At 36.1% G+C, this 17657-nt stretch overlaps 1 protein-coding gene across 1 annotated transcript; it reads right to left on the bottom strand.

The window, feature by feature from the left end:
- Nucleotides 1-231: 231 nt before the first annotated feature.
- KAC2 (kinesin like protein for actin based chloroplast movement 2) lies at nt 232-17203 on the bottom strand. Its single transcript, XM_022276796.2, has 23 exons — nt 16833-17203; nt 15886-16009; nt 15424-15510; nt 15165-15335; nt 14904-15010; nt 14156-14287; nt 13864-14039; nt 12742-12903; nt 11609-11700; nt 10033-10184; nt 8940-9113; nt 7790-7936; nt 7541-7690; nt 6820-6891; nt 6026-6081; nt 5710-5935; nt 4895-5086; nt 4598-4789; nt 4007-4357; nt 2599-2697; nt 1996-2136; nt 1750-1908; nt 232-961 (listed from the first exon to the last, which is right to left on the bottom strand). The coding sequence occupies exons 1-23, from the start codon at nt 17043-17045 to the stop codon at nt 506-508; spliced, it is 3831 nt and encodes a 1276-aa protein (XP_022132488.1). The 5' UTR covers nt 17046-17203; the 3' UTR covers nt 232-505.
- Nucleotides 17204-17657: the final 454 nt, after the last annotated feature.

The raw sequence follows: 17657 nt of genomic DNA, 5'->3' as shown, positions 1-17657 counted from the left end.
TCAGATATAGCAATCATTCGAACTCATGAACTTTTGATAAAAATAAATACAGTTATGGTAAGTTCGCAGCAGCCAATTTTATTATTGTACAGAAACTACACATTTATATAATATTTGAATTTGAGATGGATTTAAATTAGATTATTGTTGTGAACGTCCTTTTTCTGGCTCAAGTTGTAGCGATGCTCCTAAAGATCACAAATTAAGCGGAAGATAAAGAAGGAAGGGCAATTTTACAGAGAATTTAAATTTTAATAAATTCAAAACTTTCATTCGTATCGACATTGAGATAATATTTTCAGGGGGAGTGACATTGATGATTACAGTCAATTCGACATGTGAGGGAGATGTCTACAAATACAGAGATTTTGCTGAGAGCAACAGGACAACATAAATTACAATGCTGCTAAATTTGTGGACAACCTCAGGAGTTGTTCAAAATTATGGGAACACAGGCCAGGCAGCAGCATGTCAAAGCAAAAGAATGGACATCCAGACTTCGTATTCATGATCTTACATCTTTCAAAACTCCCCCCTTCTCGAGCTCGCCAACAAGATCCCTTAACGATGGGACTTTCATGGCCAGAGTTCTGTATAGTCGAGAATACCGAGCTCGGGTTCCATCTGCAGTTCTTGCCAATGCAAGCAAGCTCAGAGCCTCGGGGAGCTGGGAAAATACCTGCTTGATATCCTCCAAGCTCATGTTTTCTAAAACAGATGGTCTTGGAACAACTCTCACAATTTCACCACCTTTCGGTTCCTGTACACGGGCGTCGGCCTTGATAACCAATTCTGAATTTGAGTTTGCACCACACTTGATGATAAAAGGTGTTGTTGAGCCTGTATTGAACTGCAGGACGTTCCACTGAGCTACATCGGTTTCCGTGCCAGAACTCGAGTCCATGGACAGTCTACGGTTGTGTGATGTCGCTTGATAGATGTCATCTTCTTCTGGAGTTAACTGCAGTAAATAAAATTGGAGAAGTCATGCAGTGAATAGAATTGCTGAAATATATAGGCTTCAGCAAATAAACTACATGAAATCCAAGATTTGAAGCAGTCATGCTCTAGAATATTCTTATTTTACATCGAGATAACTAAAATTGATATCTAGAAGAGTAACAAAAAGTTGTCTAATCGGTTAATGTTCTATCTAAACGGTAATATGCTCAGAGAAGATATGGAATAAGGTTTCTGAGATTAAGAATAAAATTTCTAATATTATTTTTATGAATTATTTTCAAAATTGCAATAAAAAGAGAGATTTTACATTGTTTGGCGATGTTTGAAAAAAACCAAATTTAAATTGATACAAAATCCACAATAAAAGTAGAGAATGTCTTTTAAGAAAAAAAGTATTGGGATTAACCACTATTTGGAAATGGGAGTTAACAAAATCTAGTCACTAAGAAAACAATCAACGACAGTAATTCTTGATTTTGAAACAAGGTCAAAATCAAGTCATTCATAATCAACATATAGTTCAAAAGAATTCAGACAAGCTAGTATTCGATTTAATTTATTTTTTTAGTCTAAAAGAACTATATTATAATGAGTGACAAATTGCCACAAATCTCTTGCAGGGATTCCCACTCCCACCACAAATATTAACAAATGGAGATTTTCCAACCCTACTCTGTTGAAAGATTTAATAGTTCCACATCTATACCAACAATTACTTTACTCAAATCTCCAAACAAGAAGAGAGTTGAATCGAGTTAGAACTTATATCTAAAAAGATTTCCATACCTCAACTATCTGACGAGCATCTGTAATTTGCCTCCTAGCACACGGATGATCAATCTCAAGAAGAGAAGGCATCTGTTCTGTAAATTCATCAAGAGATGCAAGCATAGCTTTTTTCTTACTTCTACTCAAGGCATTCACAGAGGCTTGTCTTAGAATATCCTGTTCAATAAACATCTTTGTAAATGCCTGTTGACTGACAAAGAAACAAAACAAGGGAAAGCAAAAGACATTTGTGTAGAATATTACCTTCGCTTGCTTCAAAATGCCATCAAGGGAGATGAGAGAGGCAAGTCTTGCATCTTCAACAGCAGTAGACGGATTTTTGATAGGTGAACCACCATCTTCCAGCATGAGTAAAGCTATATCATTTTTCATTTGTTGTAAAATCTGACCAAAAAGGTCTACGTATCAGAACATGCTAAAACGCAACAGAGAATGATGAAAGTTACATATATAACAATGGAAATTTAGCATTTACGTAAGAAAATGCTATTCAATTTTTATTATTCATTTGTGGTAAAATCTGACAATAAAAGTTTTGTGTATCAGAATGACAGATTATGCTAAAATATAGCCAAATATACTGAAGAATGTTACATGGATAACATTGGCAATTTTGCATTTATAACTATAGTATATTTGCAGAGTAGAATCAACGACATGGAAGAACCGGACAAATAATGGAAATGAGAGAGATGGGTTTTATTTCTTGCCATACGTGGGAATGTTCTCTTTAAGTGGTTAAGCTTAAAACAAATGATAAATTGTCCAAGTATATAGAAGAGTGAAACTGAAATCATTCCTAGTACTTAACATGCAAGCATGGAGGTCGATTAAGATATGAAGTACCTTTCTTCTTTTATGATCGACTGACTCAAGAGCTGATCGCAACTTTGTAACTTGAGCTGCATCTTCTGCTTCTTCCATAGCCAAGGTACCAGCAATGTCCTGATAAAACAGAAAAATGTAGTTAATTTCAAAGATATCGTGGTCTGATTACCACCTCCCTATCAAGGTTGCAAACTGTACCAGATGAGTACAGTGGAACCTAAGATTTATTATCCAGGTTCTAAACTAGTCTGACTCCATAAAAAAAAATTCATCAATCTTCATCCCAGTGAAGAAAGGATCCAACGTTGAAGTTGCTACAGTATGTGCAAATTATAAAAATTATATTTGATCTGCTTAGATGAAAACTGGAAGGACATGGATGTGTTTATATTTTCCAATGCAGCGATCGTGGTAGAGTGGCATTATTTATCTACACAGATGACATTGGGCCATAGTTTTGAGTCTTCCTTTTCCTTTTTCTATATTCTTTTTCAAAAAAATTATAAATATGAAAATATTTAGTGACTTTGAACTCATGAAATATTTAAGAACCTGGGCAAGTAGTCAGATGAACTTTGAACCAACTACCAAGAACAACCCAGTTGAATCTAAATGACTTTTCAGCACTGAGTCAAGTTTGATTTATTGATCAGAATTTGGTCACAATTAAAAAATGAGGTTTGGGTAGCTGATCAAATAATGACTTTTCTTGACTTTAGGAAAGGGTTTCATCCTCTAGTAAGTTGAGGAGACTAAACTGGTTCCTATTAGGGCATGGGTTCGGCATTGGTAGCCTGGAAATGTTAAGCTTAGTGGGTAGATTTGGGGTGTTGTCATGCTTGGAATTGGGAAGCTTGTGTTTAAGGGCAGAAATGTGTAATTTGGGATTGAGTAGCCTATGTTTGGGGCGCAGAAATGTGTAGCCTTGCTTGAGTTGCCTTCATTTTTCTTTTGAACTATTCAACCATTTTACAATACTGTTTCATTTTCTGAAAAAAATAATAATAATAATGGAAAAGATGGTGAGTAACTCATGGGGTGACATTATTCAAACCCCATGGAATTATGTTTATGAAGCCAAGGATGCCCTTAGGATGCGAAATCCATCACATAACAACCCCTCCCCCTAACACCCCCCTTAAAATTGAGTGGATCAATCAATCCACACTGTCCCTGATATCAAAGAAAAAAGTCATACTGGATCAAATAACACAACTTTTGACCCAGAAAGTTATCTTAAAACCAAAATATTTTAACTATCAATAACAAGGTGAAAAAATCAACCTAAGCATTCATTAGAAATAATTGACGTGTCAAATCAGTATCAAACTTAACAAGTTTCCAGAAACATTTAGTAATGAGACCAAGCCTATTTCAATATCTCAAGTTTTTTCAAGAATAGGTTCAAAGAAAGAACGAACTGCACCTTCAAGTGCTGCAATTGGGAAGAATAAACTCGTTTTGTATACTCGGAAAGAAGCTGGCCAAGAGCATCTGTAGAAGGAGGCATTGCAGCACCAAGTCCACCCATCCAACCATCCATGATTGCAGTTGACAGAAGTTCTAGCTGACCGGTTGTTCCCCCTGCTGCATCGTCTCCAGTAATGGACAAATATTCAAAGTTCTCCACTAGCCATGACCTAATCTGACGCTGCAGCTCACCAGCTGGAGTGTGTACAAATAGAGCAGCCAAAGCCTTATTTCCAACAGCAAAGCTTTTTGCATCCTCATTAATTTCTCTCAGTTTTCCTGCTGTCACTTGCAGCCTCGGAGAATCCTGTCCAACACAGTTCGAAGTAATAAGCACTACTGCATCATAATAATATATAATGGACTTCAGCAAAATGTAGAAACCATTCATTTCTCATGTTAAGTGGCATGTGAAATAGAATATAGAAAATTGACAGCATATGAACTGGGGGAAACTGAAGAGAGCATGATAGGGGCATATATTCATATTAACTAACACCATGCATCAGATATGTGGGAAGATATTAAATAATGACAGTAGCACGACCTGATCAAGACCCCGAATTTTTGATACTACTGATGAAAACCTGGACTTTTTTTCTGGCTTAAGATTCACTTTAAAGCCTTGGATTTGCTCATCAAGATAACGCACTGGAGATCTTCCCGGACTGTTACCCCGGCTGGAGCTTCTACTGCGTCCAGTATTTGCCTTTTCAAGAAAACACTCAACAGGAGAGACCTGCAATCAAAAAGATACACGGACCGAATATGATGCAATGTCAAAGAAAAATGTACTTTAGAGAAGAGATGGTGAAGGATGGAAACACATCAAAGATTTAAAAACCTTAATGGATTGCAGCTCCGGTGACCTAGCAAGCAAAGATCTTATGTACAATATTCTAACTCGTGAAACAAGCATTGTGTCCATCACCCTTCTTGGTTCCATCTTACGGATGAAAGAGAAAACGCCATCTCTTATTTCAGCCAGTATTTCATGCTCTCTAGAAGCACCTGCTTTAATAACTGCAGCTAATACCTGCAAGGTTTATCTCCAATCAATTGACCAAAAAGTTATTCTCATTATACCCCAGTGATCATGATTAGCCATAATTAGTTTTCGAAATTTTAAAATTTAAAAAAAAAATTGAGAGAGAGAGAGAGAAGAAGCACCAGCAGCTAAGGGGACACAAAAGAACCATATACAAAGTCTATACCATGTCCCACACAGCTCCATACCGTACTCCAACCCCACCCCCCCCCCCCCCCCCCCCCCCCCCCCCCCCCCCCCCCCCCCCCCCCCCCCCCCCCCCCCCGCCCCAAAGAAAAAGAAAAAGGAAAAAATAAACCTTGACAAACACCAATACAAGTAACTGAGAAAGATAGTCCATGACAAAACAGATTTTGCTTTACAGCCAATTAAAGAAACTCTCTAGTCCTCAGATAAAAGTTACTCAGTACACGAAGATTCAAATTGCAAAAGACAACAATTGACTAGTTTCCTCCTTTAACCTTTTCAAAAGAGACCAAAGGAAAATTACCATTACCAATAATTAGTTTTGAGAAAGAAATAAATAAAGATACCATTAATAATTTAACCAACCAAACTAGAAAGATGAAAATCAATAGTTAAGTTCCCTTCTAATATTAACTTATACATACCAGCATTAAAAGCTTGTTTGCACCATCTGAAATAGCAGCAGGGCTGTCATACTGTTCAGGGTCGAAATCATTCAGAGCAGATGTAAGATACTCTCCTGCTGGTGTAGTTTTAATTTTTTCAGAACCAGCTTTAACTAAGGCAAGATTTCCCTCAGCTTTATCTACAGCTGATGGAGAAGGAACAATAGCCATCGAACTCCCTTTACTCTTGTCATTGGTATCATTTCTGTTTTAGCAACCAGGGAGTTCAAAGCACTTATGAAATAGCAAGTAATAGAACTGATAGCATTTACAAACTTCAGATTTGACTAAATACCTGCCAGGATCCTGAGGTTGAACATTCCCAGAACCTTGGGGTAGTGTACTTGACAGCTGGAAATCAAATAATAAAACCACCAATATAAGTAATACAGAAGCATCATACAGAATACCAACAATAATTGAAATAGCCATAAAATACCATATTTTAAATCAAGGGCATGGTAACTGCACTGACTAAACGCATTCAACCTTTTAGAACTCAAATGACAGTTGTACAACCTATGAAACATCCTGTTCAAGTGAGGTCCTGTTCAAGTGAGGTCGTAACTAAACATACCCAACTGTTTTTAAGCTTTCAAGAAGAGCATTTACATGCATCATTGTAGATTTGATTTCTAAAAAACCTAGTCAGTGTGAAATTTCTCATAAACTATATGATTTGTGGAAATACTGTTGGATACCTCGGTATAAATAAAATTCAAAAGATGATGTTAATAGCAATGACTCACTAAATAAAATTACAGGATCCAATAGTCAAACACATTGCATTTGGACAAACTATCAAAAACAGTCCTTATATTCCAGTGCTCTACTGCCATTCGTACTAAGAAGTATAAATAAATCTAGAAACCATTGAAGTACAGAGCAGCACGCTTCATGCAAAAAAATCAATGAATGACGAATGGAAGAGTTTTAGACAATAAATCAAGCAAACACAAAAATAGAGGCTCAAAGAGAATGTCAAACCTTAATATAATTAAACACAACTAAGCAGAAAATTCAAGAATCAATAGTCTAAACAACTAAACCTGCCCCGATAAATTTAGATCTCCAAGAGAATATATTTACCTGGGGTGACCCAGCCAAAGATGCTTTCTCTGTCAATCGATCAAACAATTTCTCATTTTCTTCATGTAATCTCTGAAAAAACAGCACATAGACCCCTTGTACAAATCAACTTACAATGAAGCATGAGTGTTGAATTGAATTCGAACTAGTTAGATATACACTAAAACATGAAAATAGTTTAAAGCAATATGGAAGTACAGGACTCTAGAAATTACGCAAGGAAAATTAAATTTCCAAAAAGTAAACACACCATAGCTTAAAAAGGAGTGTGCTATTTTTCACCAACTAAAATTGATAATCTTATCCAAGAAGAGCTGAAATTTTATGGATTAATGTTGTTAAAGCAATAGTTCGGGGATTATGGACAGAAAGGAATCTATACATCTTTGAAGGAAAGCGAGCTCTTTGGGAGGAGAAATTAGATATCATCAAATAACATGTGGCTTCTTGAGGTTCCATGCCATAGATTTCAGCAATTATTCAACCTTTTTAATTAATTCTTGTTGAGACACTTTGTGATTTTTAATATTTTTGCACGGGAGGTTATATTCTAATTTATTCTTGCTAGAGATGGTCCCATACTCCCAAAGGGAGTTTCTCTTTTTTCTTTAATTAATAGTTGGTAACTTTTCAAATATCAAGAAAAATTTCTGATTCTTGTTCAGAAGAAAACAATAATCTTATCAAAGCATCTGCTGCCATGTAATTTTATAGAACAGACCTCTATAAGAGCATCCCGTTTTTTGAGCTCCTCTTCAAGCTTCTTGGTTACTGCAGAAGAATCCATGCCATCTGCTGTGGCTTTGGATGGTTCTGTGCTCAATGACGATCTAACTTCATTCACTTGGGACTCGATGCTTTTAATCTTTGACTACATTGGGAAATTAATATTATATCATTTGCATCCATTCAAGAATGATGAACTTTCAAATTATTCAGGTCAAGAGTCCTGATATAATAGAGAACCAACCTGCAAAGTCTGAATTGTTGAATCTCTCTGTTGTATCTGCAGTTTCTGCTCTTGCTCCAAATGCAAGAGTTGAGCTACTTGATTTTTAAGCTGAGTATTTTGTTCCTTTTCTGTCTTAAGTTTTTCTGCAAGTGAAGTGTTCTCTGTCTGCATTAAATAGAACATAGTTCAGCAACATCATTACTTGAAGAAGTGATACGACAAAACTAACATCAACTTGTGAACACGACATGATAGAATTATTTTAAAATTAAAGCAAGAATGCCGCATGAAAGAAAAGCTCAGTATGAAAATAAGACCAGAAAGGTTCTCAATTCTCATAAAAATAAAAATAATAAAAATAAGACAAAAATAGTCATTCATACAAGAAGCGAGATACATTTTTAGTTTCATAAAACATCAACCAAGCCCTTATGACAGAAAATCAGAAGTGAAGGTCCAAGTGAAAAAAAAGCTTCAACCTGATGGACAAAAGCCTACATGCCTCGCTTCAAAAAATATACAACTAATACAAGTGAGTAAACTATTGTATTAATCTTTGGAGTATTATTCAAATAAATAAATATCAGCAATGGTTTTTTGGTACATCAGCTGATCAGCATGCTAGCCATCAAAAGATGTAAATGAACGAAAATAATATTAATATTCTCTTTTACTTCTGATAGAATCTATAACAGAATGATGAAAATTATTGATTTGTGCTTCCTCAAAAAATATATATATATGAGATAGAAACAAACTGAAAATGGAAAAAAATAGTGTTTATAAATCCCAAAACCGAAACTAACTGCCCCCAAGGATGGCCCCTTGGAATCTCTTGGTCAAACAGGCTTAGGGTCTCAAATTCAAACCTTTGGATGGGCTTACTACAAAAAAATAATAATAATAAAAAAAAACCCTTGATGTTTCCCGATCTGGGCCTTAGGGCAAGCACAGGTGTCCCCGATATAAGGAGGAAACCTCTAACTCCCAATTATCAAAAACAAAAAAACTAAACTGACTCCTTTTTTGATCCTAAACCTTCCATTTCATAGTTTACAGGTAAAAAGCAAGGTAGAAAAAAGTGTAACTGAGATCAATAACATCAAAGAAATCAAAAATGAGATTAAGCCGAATAATAAAACTGTGTAATAAAATATAAGGTAAGAACCTTTAAATCTGATTGCAGAGTGGAAGAAACTTTCCACGCCTTCTGGACTTCATTGTAGAGTAAAACACACTGGTCATTAGCATCTTTAAGTGCATTTTTCAGTCCCAAAACTTCTTGTTTCAGATCCTGAATTTCTTTTTCCTTGTCATATAATTCCTTACGTGCATCATTTGCCTATAAGAATCAGCAGGAAATGAAATTGAGATCAAGACAGATACATTTTTGAAAGACTACCATTTATAGCTCACAGTTGCAACAAATGATGCATGTTACATCATGTATTTTATTGTATTACAGATGTAGGTGTCTCAGTTATAGTAGCCCAATAACGATTTGTCCTTTTTATAAATTTACATTCTATAAGTCTAGGATTCCAATATATGTCCATATAGATGACTCTAACAAATGGAATAACAATGAATATTCTCTAGGTATGTATCATTACAGATTCCAGCCTATTATTGCTCGGTCAATCAAAAAATAAATATTTTTTCAACCATCTTTAGAAGCGCTATTTAATACTTCAGATCAGCTCCTGAGCCTGGACCAAATATAAAAATGAGTTATACGCCCATCTAATGTCTTTTTTTACTCCATGTTAAAGTTGTATCTGTTCAATGAGAAAACTTTTCTCACAGAAGATTCTAGCAGTTTAAAAGTCAAGAATCAAATTACTACAGAGATAGGGTCCAGGCCAAGCCCATTCCACAAAAACTTGGCTCCTCCATTGAAAGAGATGCCCTCTTTCCTTAGGTTTGGATGTGGAAGGTCCTGTTAAAGGAAGGAGCAAGACGGTTTTGCCCATCCAAGAGGAAAAAAAAAAGAACTCCTATTTATAGATAGGAGCCTTAGTACACGAGAGATAAAAGAACTAGCCGTTGGAGGCTAACTACCTAACCTGACTAATAACAAGAAATAACAGACTTAACTAAAATACCCCTTTAACGACTACATCATCCATATTAAAAAGCACTCCTCTAAGTTCAAAGAAATCTCGTTCAATAACAATGCAGGTGATGATAGTATTGCATATCATCTTGAGTTGAAAATTAAAGACATGCTGCCACATTCAAGAAAATAAATTTGAACTTACAATATCTCTCCATTTTTTAATTGTATCTCGATTTCCTAGACTTAACACAGCATTTCGTGCTCTTGCGGAGAAGTTCAATGATGATAGTGTCTCTGACAAATTTGAAGCATTTGGACAGAGGTGGACAATCATCAAAGTTTTCGAACTGCCGCCTGCATAAAGTAGAACATCTTAAGCAAAAGGAACCAGCTGAAAATCATTTGAGCAGCCTCAGAACAAAGATAAAAAACATTACAAATCAAAAACAAGAGAAATTACTTGAGATGAGAATAAGGAGATAAGCCTGAAGGATAACTTTTCAGCCAGTAATAAAAGTACCATGCAAAAACACTTAAATGATTGCAGGGTCAATCTCTGGCTGTTCCTCAACTATTGCATAGGGAAGAGAGGAAACAGTAAAATATATAGCAACCTGTAGGTTCTCCTAGGAGGTGCCAAGGTGTCCCTCATATCCCAAGTTGTTACTATAAACTGGTGTAAACCAATTGAGAGGGAATTTTTATTAAGATTGAAGTCTGCCTCTAAAGAACAGAAGAACTCCTATTTATAGGTAGGAGCCTTAGTACACTAGATAAAAGAAATTAATCCGTTGGAGGCTAACTACCTAACCTGCCTAACAATAAGAACGAACTAAATAACCCTTTTAACAGCTACATCATAAACTCTTCGTGAAAAAATTTATAATTTGTAGCATATTTGCATTCTACTGCCTCTTAAATTCCAAATAAATATGCACCCAAGATTATTATTCCCTCGAATGATGTGGTTATTCAATTTTGAGGCAAAAGGGAACATCCGGTGGTCCTTGTATGTAGTCACAAGGTTCTTTTGTGTCAGATGCCTCTTTCATACCACAAATTGCCAGTTCTCTAATGATCATGCACGGCAAATTGTGTGTATATAAACTAAGAAAATAACTTTATTTACAAGCTTTTTACAACACTTCGATCTTTATTTCATGTGGAAATTTAGACCGAAAAAAAATCTTAAAACCAAATTTTATAAACTTGCAAAATGAGAAAAAAGTGAAAACAATATTAACATGAGAACAATGTTTGATCATTGAGAAACCATGCCAATCTGATTCAAACTTTATGGTGCCCACCTAACTAAGATATCGAAATCATATAAGTATCTTAATAACCAAATCCAAATATTGTAAAGTCAGTAAGATATCTTGTGATATTAGCCGAGTTGCATGTAAGTTAGCATCAACACTCGAATGTTAAAAGATATAAAAATCAAGTTTATATGGAACATGGTGTTATTTTATAAATTTGTGATAGATATTTCTATTTTCATTTGTCTTAAAGTTCAATTTCATATCCAAAAAATAACAATAACAAATTTGTGGTAGATATAAGATAGAGATGTCACATACACTATTCACCAATTTAAAGGATCATTTTGGCTTTAGCAACAAGTGGAAGGTATAGACATAATAGGAAGTATAACAACATGCTTTTATTGCTATTTAAAAGAAAAATCATTTTACCAAACCGTACAACCATAATGACATGGTTGATAATTCTGGCCTAAAAGGAAACAAATGTACACACCACAAAGATTACCTTACCTATTGAGTCTGCTAGTACTTTTGTGAGCACTGAATTCTCATATGGAACTACATCCTTCTTAGAAGTCAAGGACGACAAAACATCTCCCAACCTACAAACGCAGTATCATAATATTTGCATTGAGGTTATTGCCAGAAGCCAAAATATTTTGACATGTGTAAACATTTCTTCATTAAAAAGAAGTTGAAGTCGTTGGATCAACAACCAACATTTCTATTAAATCATCAGTCAATCCAAAAGCTTAAGGTGATGAGTTGTGATAAATTTAATTATTATAGATACTTTAACGCTTCCCCTTATGGGGTTAGAAATTTGTCCGAGGTCCAACAAGTGGTAATCAATATTAGATGGGGAAGAAATAACATTACATGGGTTGGGTCCGAACACAAGATCTCTTGCTCCGATACCATGTTAATTACCAATCAACCCAAAAGCTTAAGCTGATGGGTTACAACAATAAATTTAATTCTTTATGGTTACCTTAACAATTTCATATTTCTAGACGTTTATCAAATGTCAATGTAATTCAAATTAGGGCCCACAATAAATTTAGTCCAACTTCCTCATTTAACCCTATAGGAGGAAAACCAAAAGCAATATAAAACTTTCAAAAAAAAAAAAAAGAACCAAAGACCCTTCGTTTTGTTTTTATAAATTATTTTTTATAAGAAATCGAACTTTTCATTTAAGGTCATACAAAAAACCAGCCTAACAGTCAAAGAAAGGGTCCCCAATCCAAAAGGATAACTCCTAACTAATAATACAAAACAACTTCGAAACCGAGTGCCATAAGGAGGTATTAAATCTAATGAGCTCCCAAACTAACTCCTTATCTCTCTCCACCTCTAAAGATTCTGTTTTTTCTCTCGATCCAAATCCCCTACAAAAGCACTTCTTCCAACATACCACCACAATCCCTATTGCAAACCCAAGGCACCTCAAAAAGTTCAAATCGCAACCAAAACATGAAGAAAAACTCAGAAATTAAAATATCTTTTGAATTGAAACGATAAACCCGTTCGATTAACAAAATAAGCAGAATATCAAGCCTCAAAAATTAGCTTAAGAAAAAACCCCATGTGCAGTATGCAAGATTATACAGGAAAAAAAATGATTAAGAGGTTAAACATACGCTGAAAGCGATTTCATAACATGCAGCAAATCTGTCACCCTCTCTCCACTGTCATCTTCTGTAATTGAACCCTCACTACCAGCCAAGTCCACAAGAGAAAGCTTGCTATGCGTACTTTCACTAGTGATCAGATTGGTATAATATACATGTATTGTGATGATCCTGAAATAGCAATTTAGAAGTCTTGTAAGATGGTGAAAATATTGAAAATAAATATTTAAAACAAGTAAACATAAAAATCAAACGTGAAAACCAGATTGAGATATCTTTTCTTTCTCCAGTTGGGATATTATGAATAAATTCAAAGAGCCAATCAGTGAAATATGCTGCAACATCATAACCTTTCCACTCCAGCAGGTTTTTCTATCAGACTCTCTAGTAGACTTATGCTACAAAAGTCTTGAAAGAAGTACAAACAATTAAATATGGTTCTTTGTTGCCCATCTGAGCTAGAGACTAAGACGCTAATTACCTACCCCTAATATCGAAGGTTCAATCCCCTACCCACATTTGTTGAACTCAAAAAAAAATAATAAAAAAGTAATGACATTGTAACTTTACATTCAGTAGGTTTACACAAATATATAAATCAAAATCCCAAGATGAAACAATAAATATTTGCATATCATTAAATAAAAATTAATTAGTTGCAAGCAACAATTCCATTTGAATATTATCTTTCACAAAGTTTAAGCCCATCAAAGAATTGGAAGTTATACATAATATTGAAATTGAACAGAAGTCCATCTAACAGTGGTAGTATAATTAGAAAATGGAACTTCAGTAGGTGCATCTTGAACCTTTTCTTATGTTACGAAGATAGGGTTGAAAATCAGAACCTAACACACATCTAGCCAGGAGATATGTAAAACTCCGTTAGGTGGAGATAGGTATTTTTGATAAGTATGACAGTAAGAGTTGGGCAGGCTCAACTACCTCAACGTCCTCAACCCACGACCAAAGCTCACGCACCAGTTAAGGTCAAATAACCAAAAAAATTGCACCTTTCAACATTATGTTTTTTTTTTTACTCATGACCAGAATCGACTTCATTTAGAGTACATAAATATTATAAAAACAAAAGGGCATAATAAACTCAAAAGAACCAGGTGCAAACCATACAAATGAGAAACATTCAACTTTGATATATCATTTCCCCGTGCATTAATTGCTGCTTTCAAAATTCTAGAGAAGTCCAATGGGTTATCTACTTTTTCTTGCACAAGTTCTGCAAACAACTCTGGTGAATCCACGTGGAAATTTGAAGAGATTACTGATTCAGCGAGCAAATCCCTGATCTTCAAGAACATGAAAGGGGTTCATCAGAGTACTACATAGAGCTAAAAGAAGGAATTTAAGGAATTAGCCTTATACTATGATGCAATTGAAAATGAAATTTGCATATGAAAAGAACCTGTTCATTATATAGCTCACAAACAGTCACAAAAAATTTAAATCGAGAAGTAGAGGTTGAATCAGAGTTGGCTAAATCAAACAGCTCCTCAAAACAGCGAGCATATAAACCTCGGTCATGGCTGGATCCTTCCTGTGCAAGAAAAATGATAAAATGAAAAAATAAATCTACCAGCTCAATAATGCTCAGAATTTGGCTGATAGTAAGAACACTATGCTTTCATAAAACTATATTTGCAAGAAAGAAATGCTGATGTGGCCAGAAGCTCAATATCCAAGCTCATAGTTTTGGCTATTTATGCTGGGTAAAAGAAATGAAATGGAAAACTACACTCCTAGCAGTAGTATCGAAAAACCATCTACTTCCCATTAAGACCTCTTACATGGGAAACAGAATGGTAAAGACGTTAACCATCTATTCTTGCAGTTTGAGTTTATGACTATGCCAACAAATGTTCGATTGCTTGTTTGGAATTTTCAAGGTGACCTTGGCGTTTTACAAAAATATTAGGGATGCAGTCTCTCAGTTATATGTTGGTTAGAAGTTGGAGGGATCAGAGCTTTTCTATTTTCTGGCTTAATAATCATATATAAGGGCCCTTGCCCGAAAAAAAAAAAAAAGAAACCCATACTAATTATTATATGCATAATGACACAAACACTGCTTGCTATTACGATGCGTCTATCTGTACGTGAGAGAGTGAAAGGAATGAAAAAATAAGTCAAATGGAGGGAGAGGGGAGACCAACCATGGTGTGTGTCTTTCCTGAGAATGTTTGTCCATAGGCAAGTATAGAAACATTATGTCCATCCAACGTAGACTGCACATAAGGCTGAACATCACTGAACAATTCAGCTGCACATGTAAATAAAAAGTCCAAGATGTATTAATAACACAACCATAGTATATGCATATCATAATTTATTTTATTAATTATAATTAAATAAAAACTCATAGAAACGACACAAGAAGGATTGGATCGTGTAGGGGGAACACACATTCCTTTCACCTTGTCCAACATGAGGTCCGTAAACTCTGTCAAACTCAAAATCCTTTTTGGGGTTAGCGATGGTATCATCACCAGTGATGATGCGGACTGTGCATTCGTCGGGAAATTCAACAATCGAGGGACCCTCCTCCTCAAATGGCGGTCTAGTACGGCAATAAACTTTTATGTTCCCTACAGTCAATAAACCAGCTACTGTTAGAACTAAATTTTACAGGGGGTCAAATTAATAGAAGAAAGAACTCATGGAAAATGGGTGTACCTTTGGCTGTCAACAAGTCATTAAACAACCTTCTTTTCTCATCAATCAGTGGGCCAATTCGAGCCTGAGTTTCAATGGCCACCCTATCTGATATTCAGATATGGGTACAATTTAAAAACCACCAATAATTGTACTTAAACAGGAAGTTATAACAGTATATAGCGTTTGTACAAGGTACAACAAAACCAAACAGATTTGAATGGTTCTCGTGAATAACATCTCAGATTCGAAAGACTAAAAACTACAATAATCTGTCAGTCTCTTTTTTTTTTTATAGGAAACAGAAATAATCTGTTCAGTCTCGTAACAATGTGCAAGTCATACGTGATTTTAAATCTAGAAAAAGTACCACACAATTCAATGAATAACAAAGATTACCTAAGACCACAAACAAAAAAGAAAGGTACCTTTTCAAGGAACTCGACATGGAAAATGAATAAGCCGCAGTGCACATTGTCTTACCTAGCTTACGGGTCTTCTCTGCAAGAACGCCAAGATAACGAGTAACTCGATCTAGTTTTGCATTCGAGTATTCCTGTAATTCACCTGCTTCTTGCTTCAGTTCCAAGTAGTCATCTTTAGCGAGCTGTCAAAATAGACAACGAACTTGTTAACGAGTACATGAGATGAGACCAATACAGAGATCCATATGACGCCGTATTTTAATAGCAAGAGACGTAAGAAGACCACATGAATAGGCAAGCCGACGTCTAGGGATTCTCTTGAGGAAACAAGAATAATTTCGAGATCTTTAGATAACCTTGAATCTGCATCTTGATTGAGGAACGGATCTAATGCATAACAGAGAAACGTATAAGATGGGCGTACATACAACTTGAATACGTAGGCGGAACTTCTCCTGTGCTTTCTCATCGAATATTTTCGTTTAATTGATGCCTGAAAATGAATAGGAAGTCGAAACAACATGCTGCTCAAAAATTACAAGTCCTCCAACTGTGAGTGCGCATTCACCACATCTCAGTTGGCTGGTGTCATTGCAACGAGCACACATGACTACATCATTCATGCGTTCGCTTACACATATTTTTAGTCGATGTATCGCCTTTTAGTCGGATAATGAGGAGCATGTAACCATGCCCCTCGTAGAAGCAAGTTAACCGAATTCACTAATAGATAGCTCCTTCTTAGCGTGGCAATGGCAGTAATATCTACCAATACATCGCTACACTGGAAATGGTAGGGGCATTTAGATCGGTTTGGACTTCCAAGCTACTCATTTCAAACGCAATGCCACTTTTCAGCATCAAATTATAAACAAGTGAGAACAACGACTAGCAGAAAACTCAGGAGCTCACGGCGAGGAAAAGAGAGAAGAAGAAGAAGAAGAAGAAGAAGAAGAAGACGTCGATGGTAACAATTGAGTTGTATAATGAATTAAATCCGAGTACCTTAACGTTGTCGTTTAATCGCTGAAGCTTGGTGGCGAGTGAGTGTTTAGAAAGCTCCGAACGGGGAGAAGCTGAAGACGACGAAATTGAATACCTCCGAATCAAGGGAGCACCTGGCTTGAACTGATCGTCATGCTCAAAAGACGAAGAAGACGGCTTCCTCGGCTCAAACCCGCTCACCTCCCAGTTCCAGCGGTTCCTCTGCTCCCCCATTCTCCTCTCGACAACCCTAGTAGCTCAAAATTTCGGAATCCAAAGACGGCGTCGCCTTCGGCTCCTTCGTCCCCTCCCTCCCTCTCTCTCTCTCTCTGGCTTTGTCTCTTGTTCCTCTTGTCTACTGATCATTCGTTTAATCTTTGAGCTTTTAACCAGTAATGTTGTTATTTCCCCCCTTTGGAGCGATAAATGGAGGGAGTGGATTTGGTTTTTTCCCTGTCAGACGTTACGTTAGGCGACGTCGTTTTCAAGAGTTTTTAAGGGAATTTTAATTTACAATTTCTGGGACTGGGACACCCTCCGCCCATTTGGCTCACAAAAATATTCTGCGCTCCTTATTACTTCACGTCTCGCTCTCATTTGTGATAAGGCGGAGCACGTGATCGCGCGTGTGGGTGTGGATTGCTTCGTTCGCAACGTGGGTTCGGGTTTGGTGGGCCACGGGTAGGCCAGCTTTGTTTGGGCTTAATTTATTGTCTTAATGGGCGGGCAAAGCAGCCCGATTCAAATCCCAACCTCCTCTTTCTTTTTGCCTCTTTTGGTCTTTTTTGGTTTTTTTTTTTTTATTCTTTGCTTTTTGCTGACGGTTTTAAATGTAGAAAAGGCCCA

This window comes from Momordica charantia, assembly GCF_013281855.1.
Source record: "Momordica charantia cultivar OHB3-1 chromosome 1 unlocalized genomic scaffold, Mcharantia_2.0 BLBB01000001.1, whole genome shotgun sequence".
Classification (NCBI taxonomy): domain Eukaryota; kingdom Viridiplantae; phylum Streptophyta; class Magnoliopsida; order Cucurbitales; family Cucurbitaceae; genus Momordica; species Momordica charantia.
The sequence above is the reverse complement of the archived record's forward strand: the minus strand, read 5'-3'. Positions and strand labels throughout refer to the sequence as shown.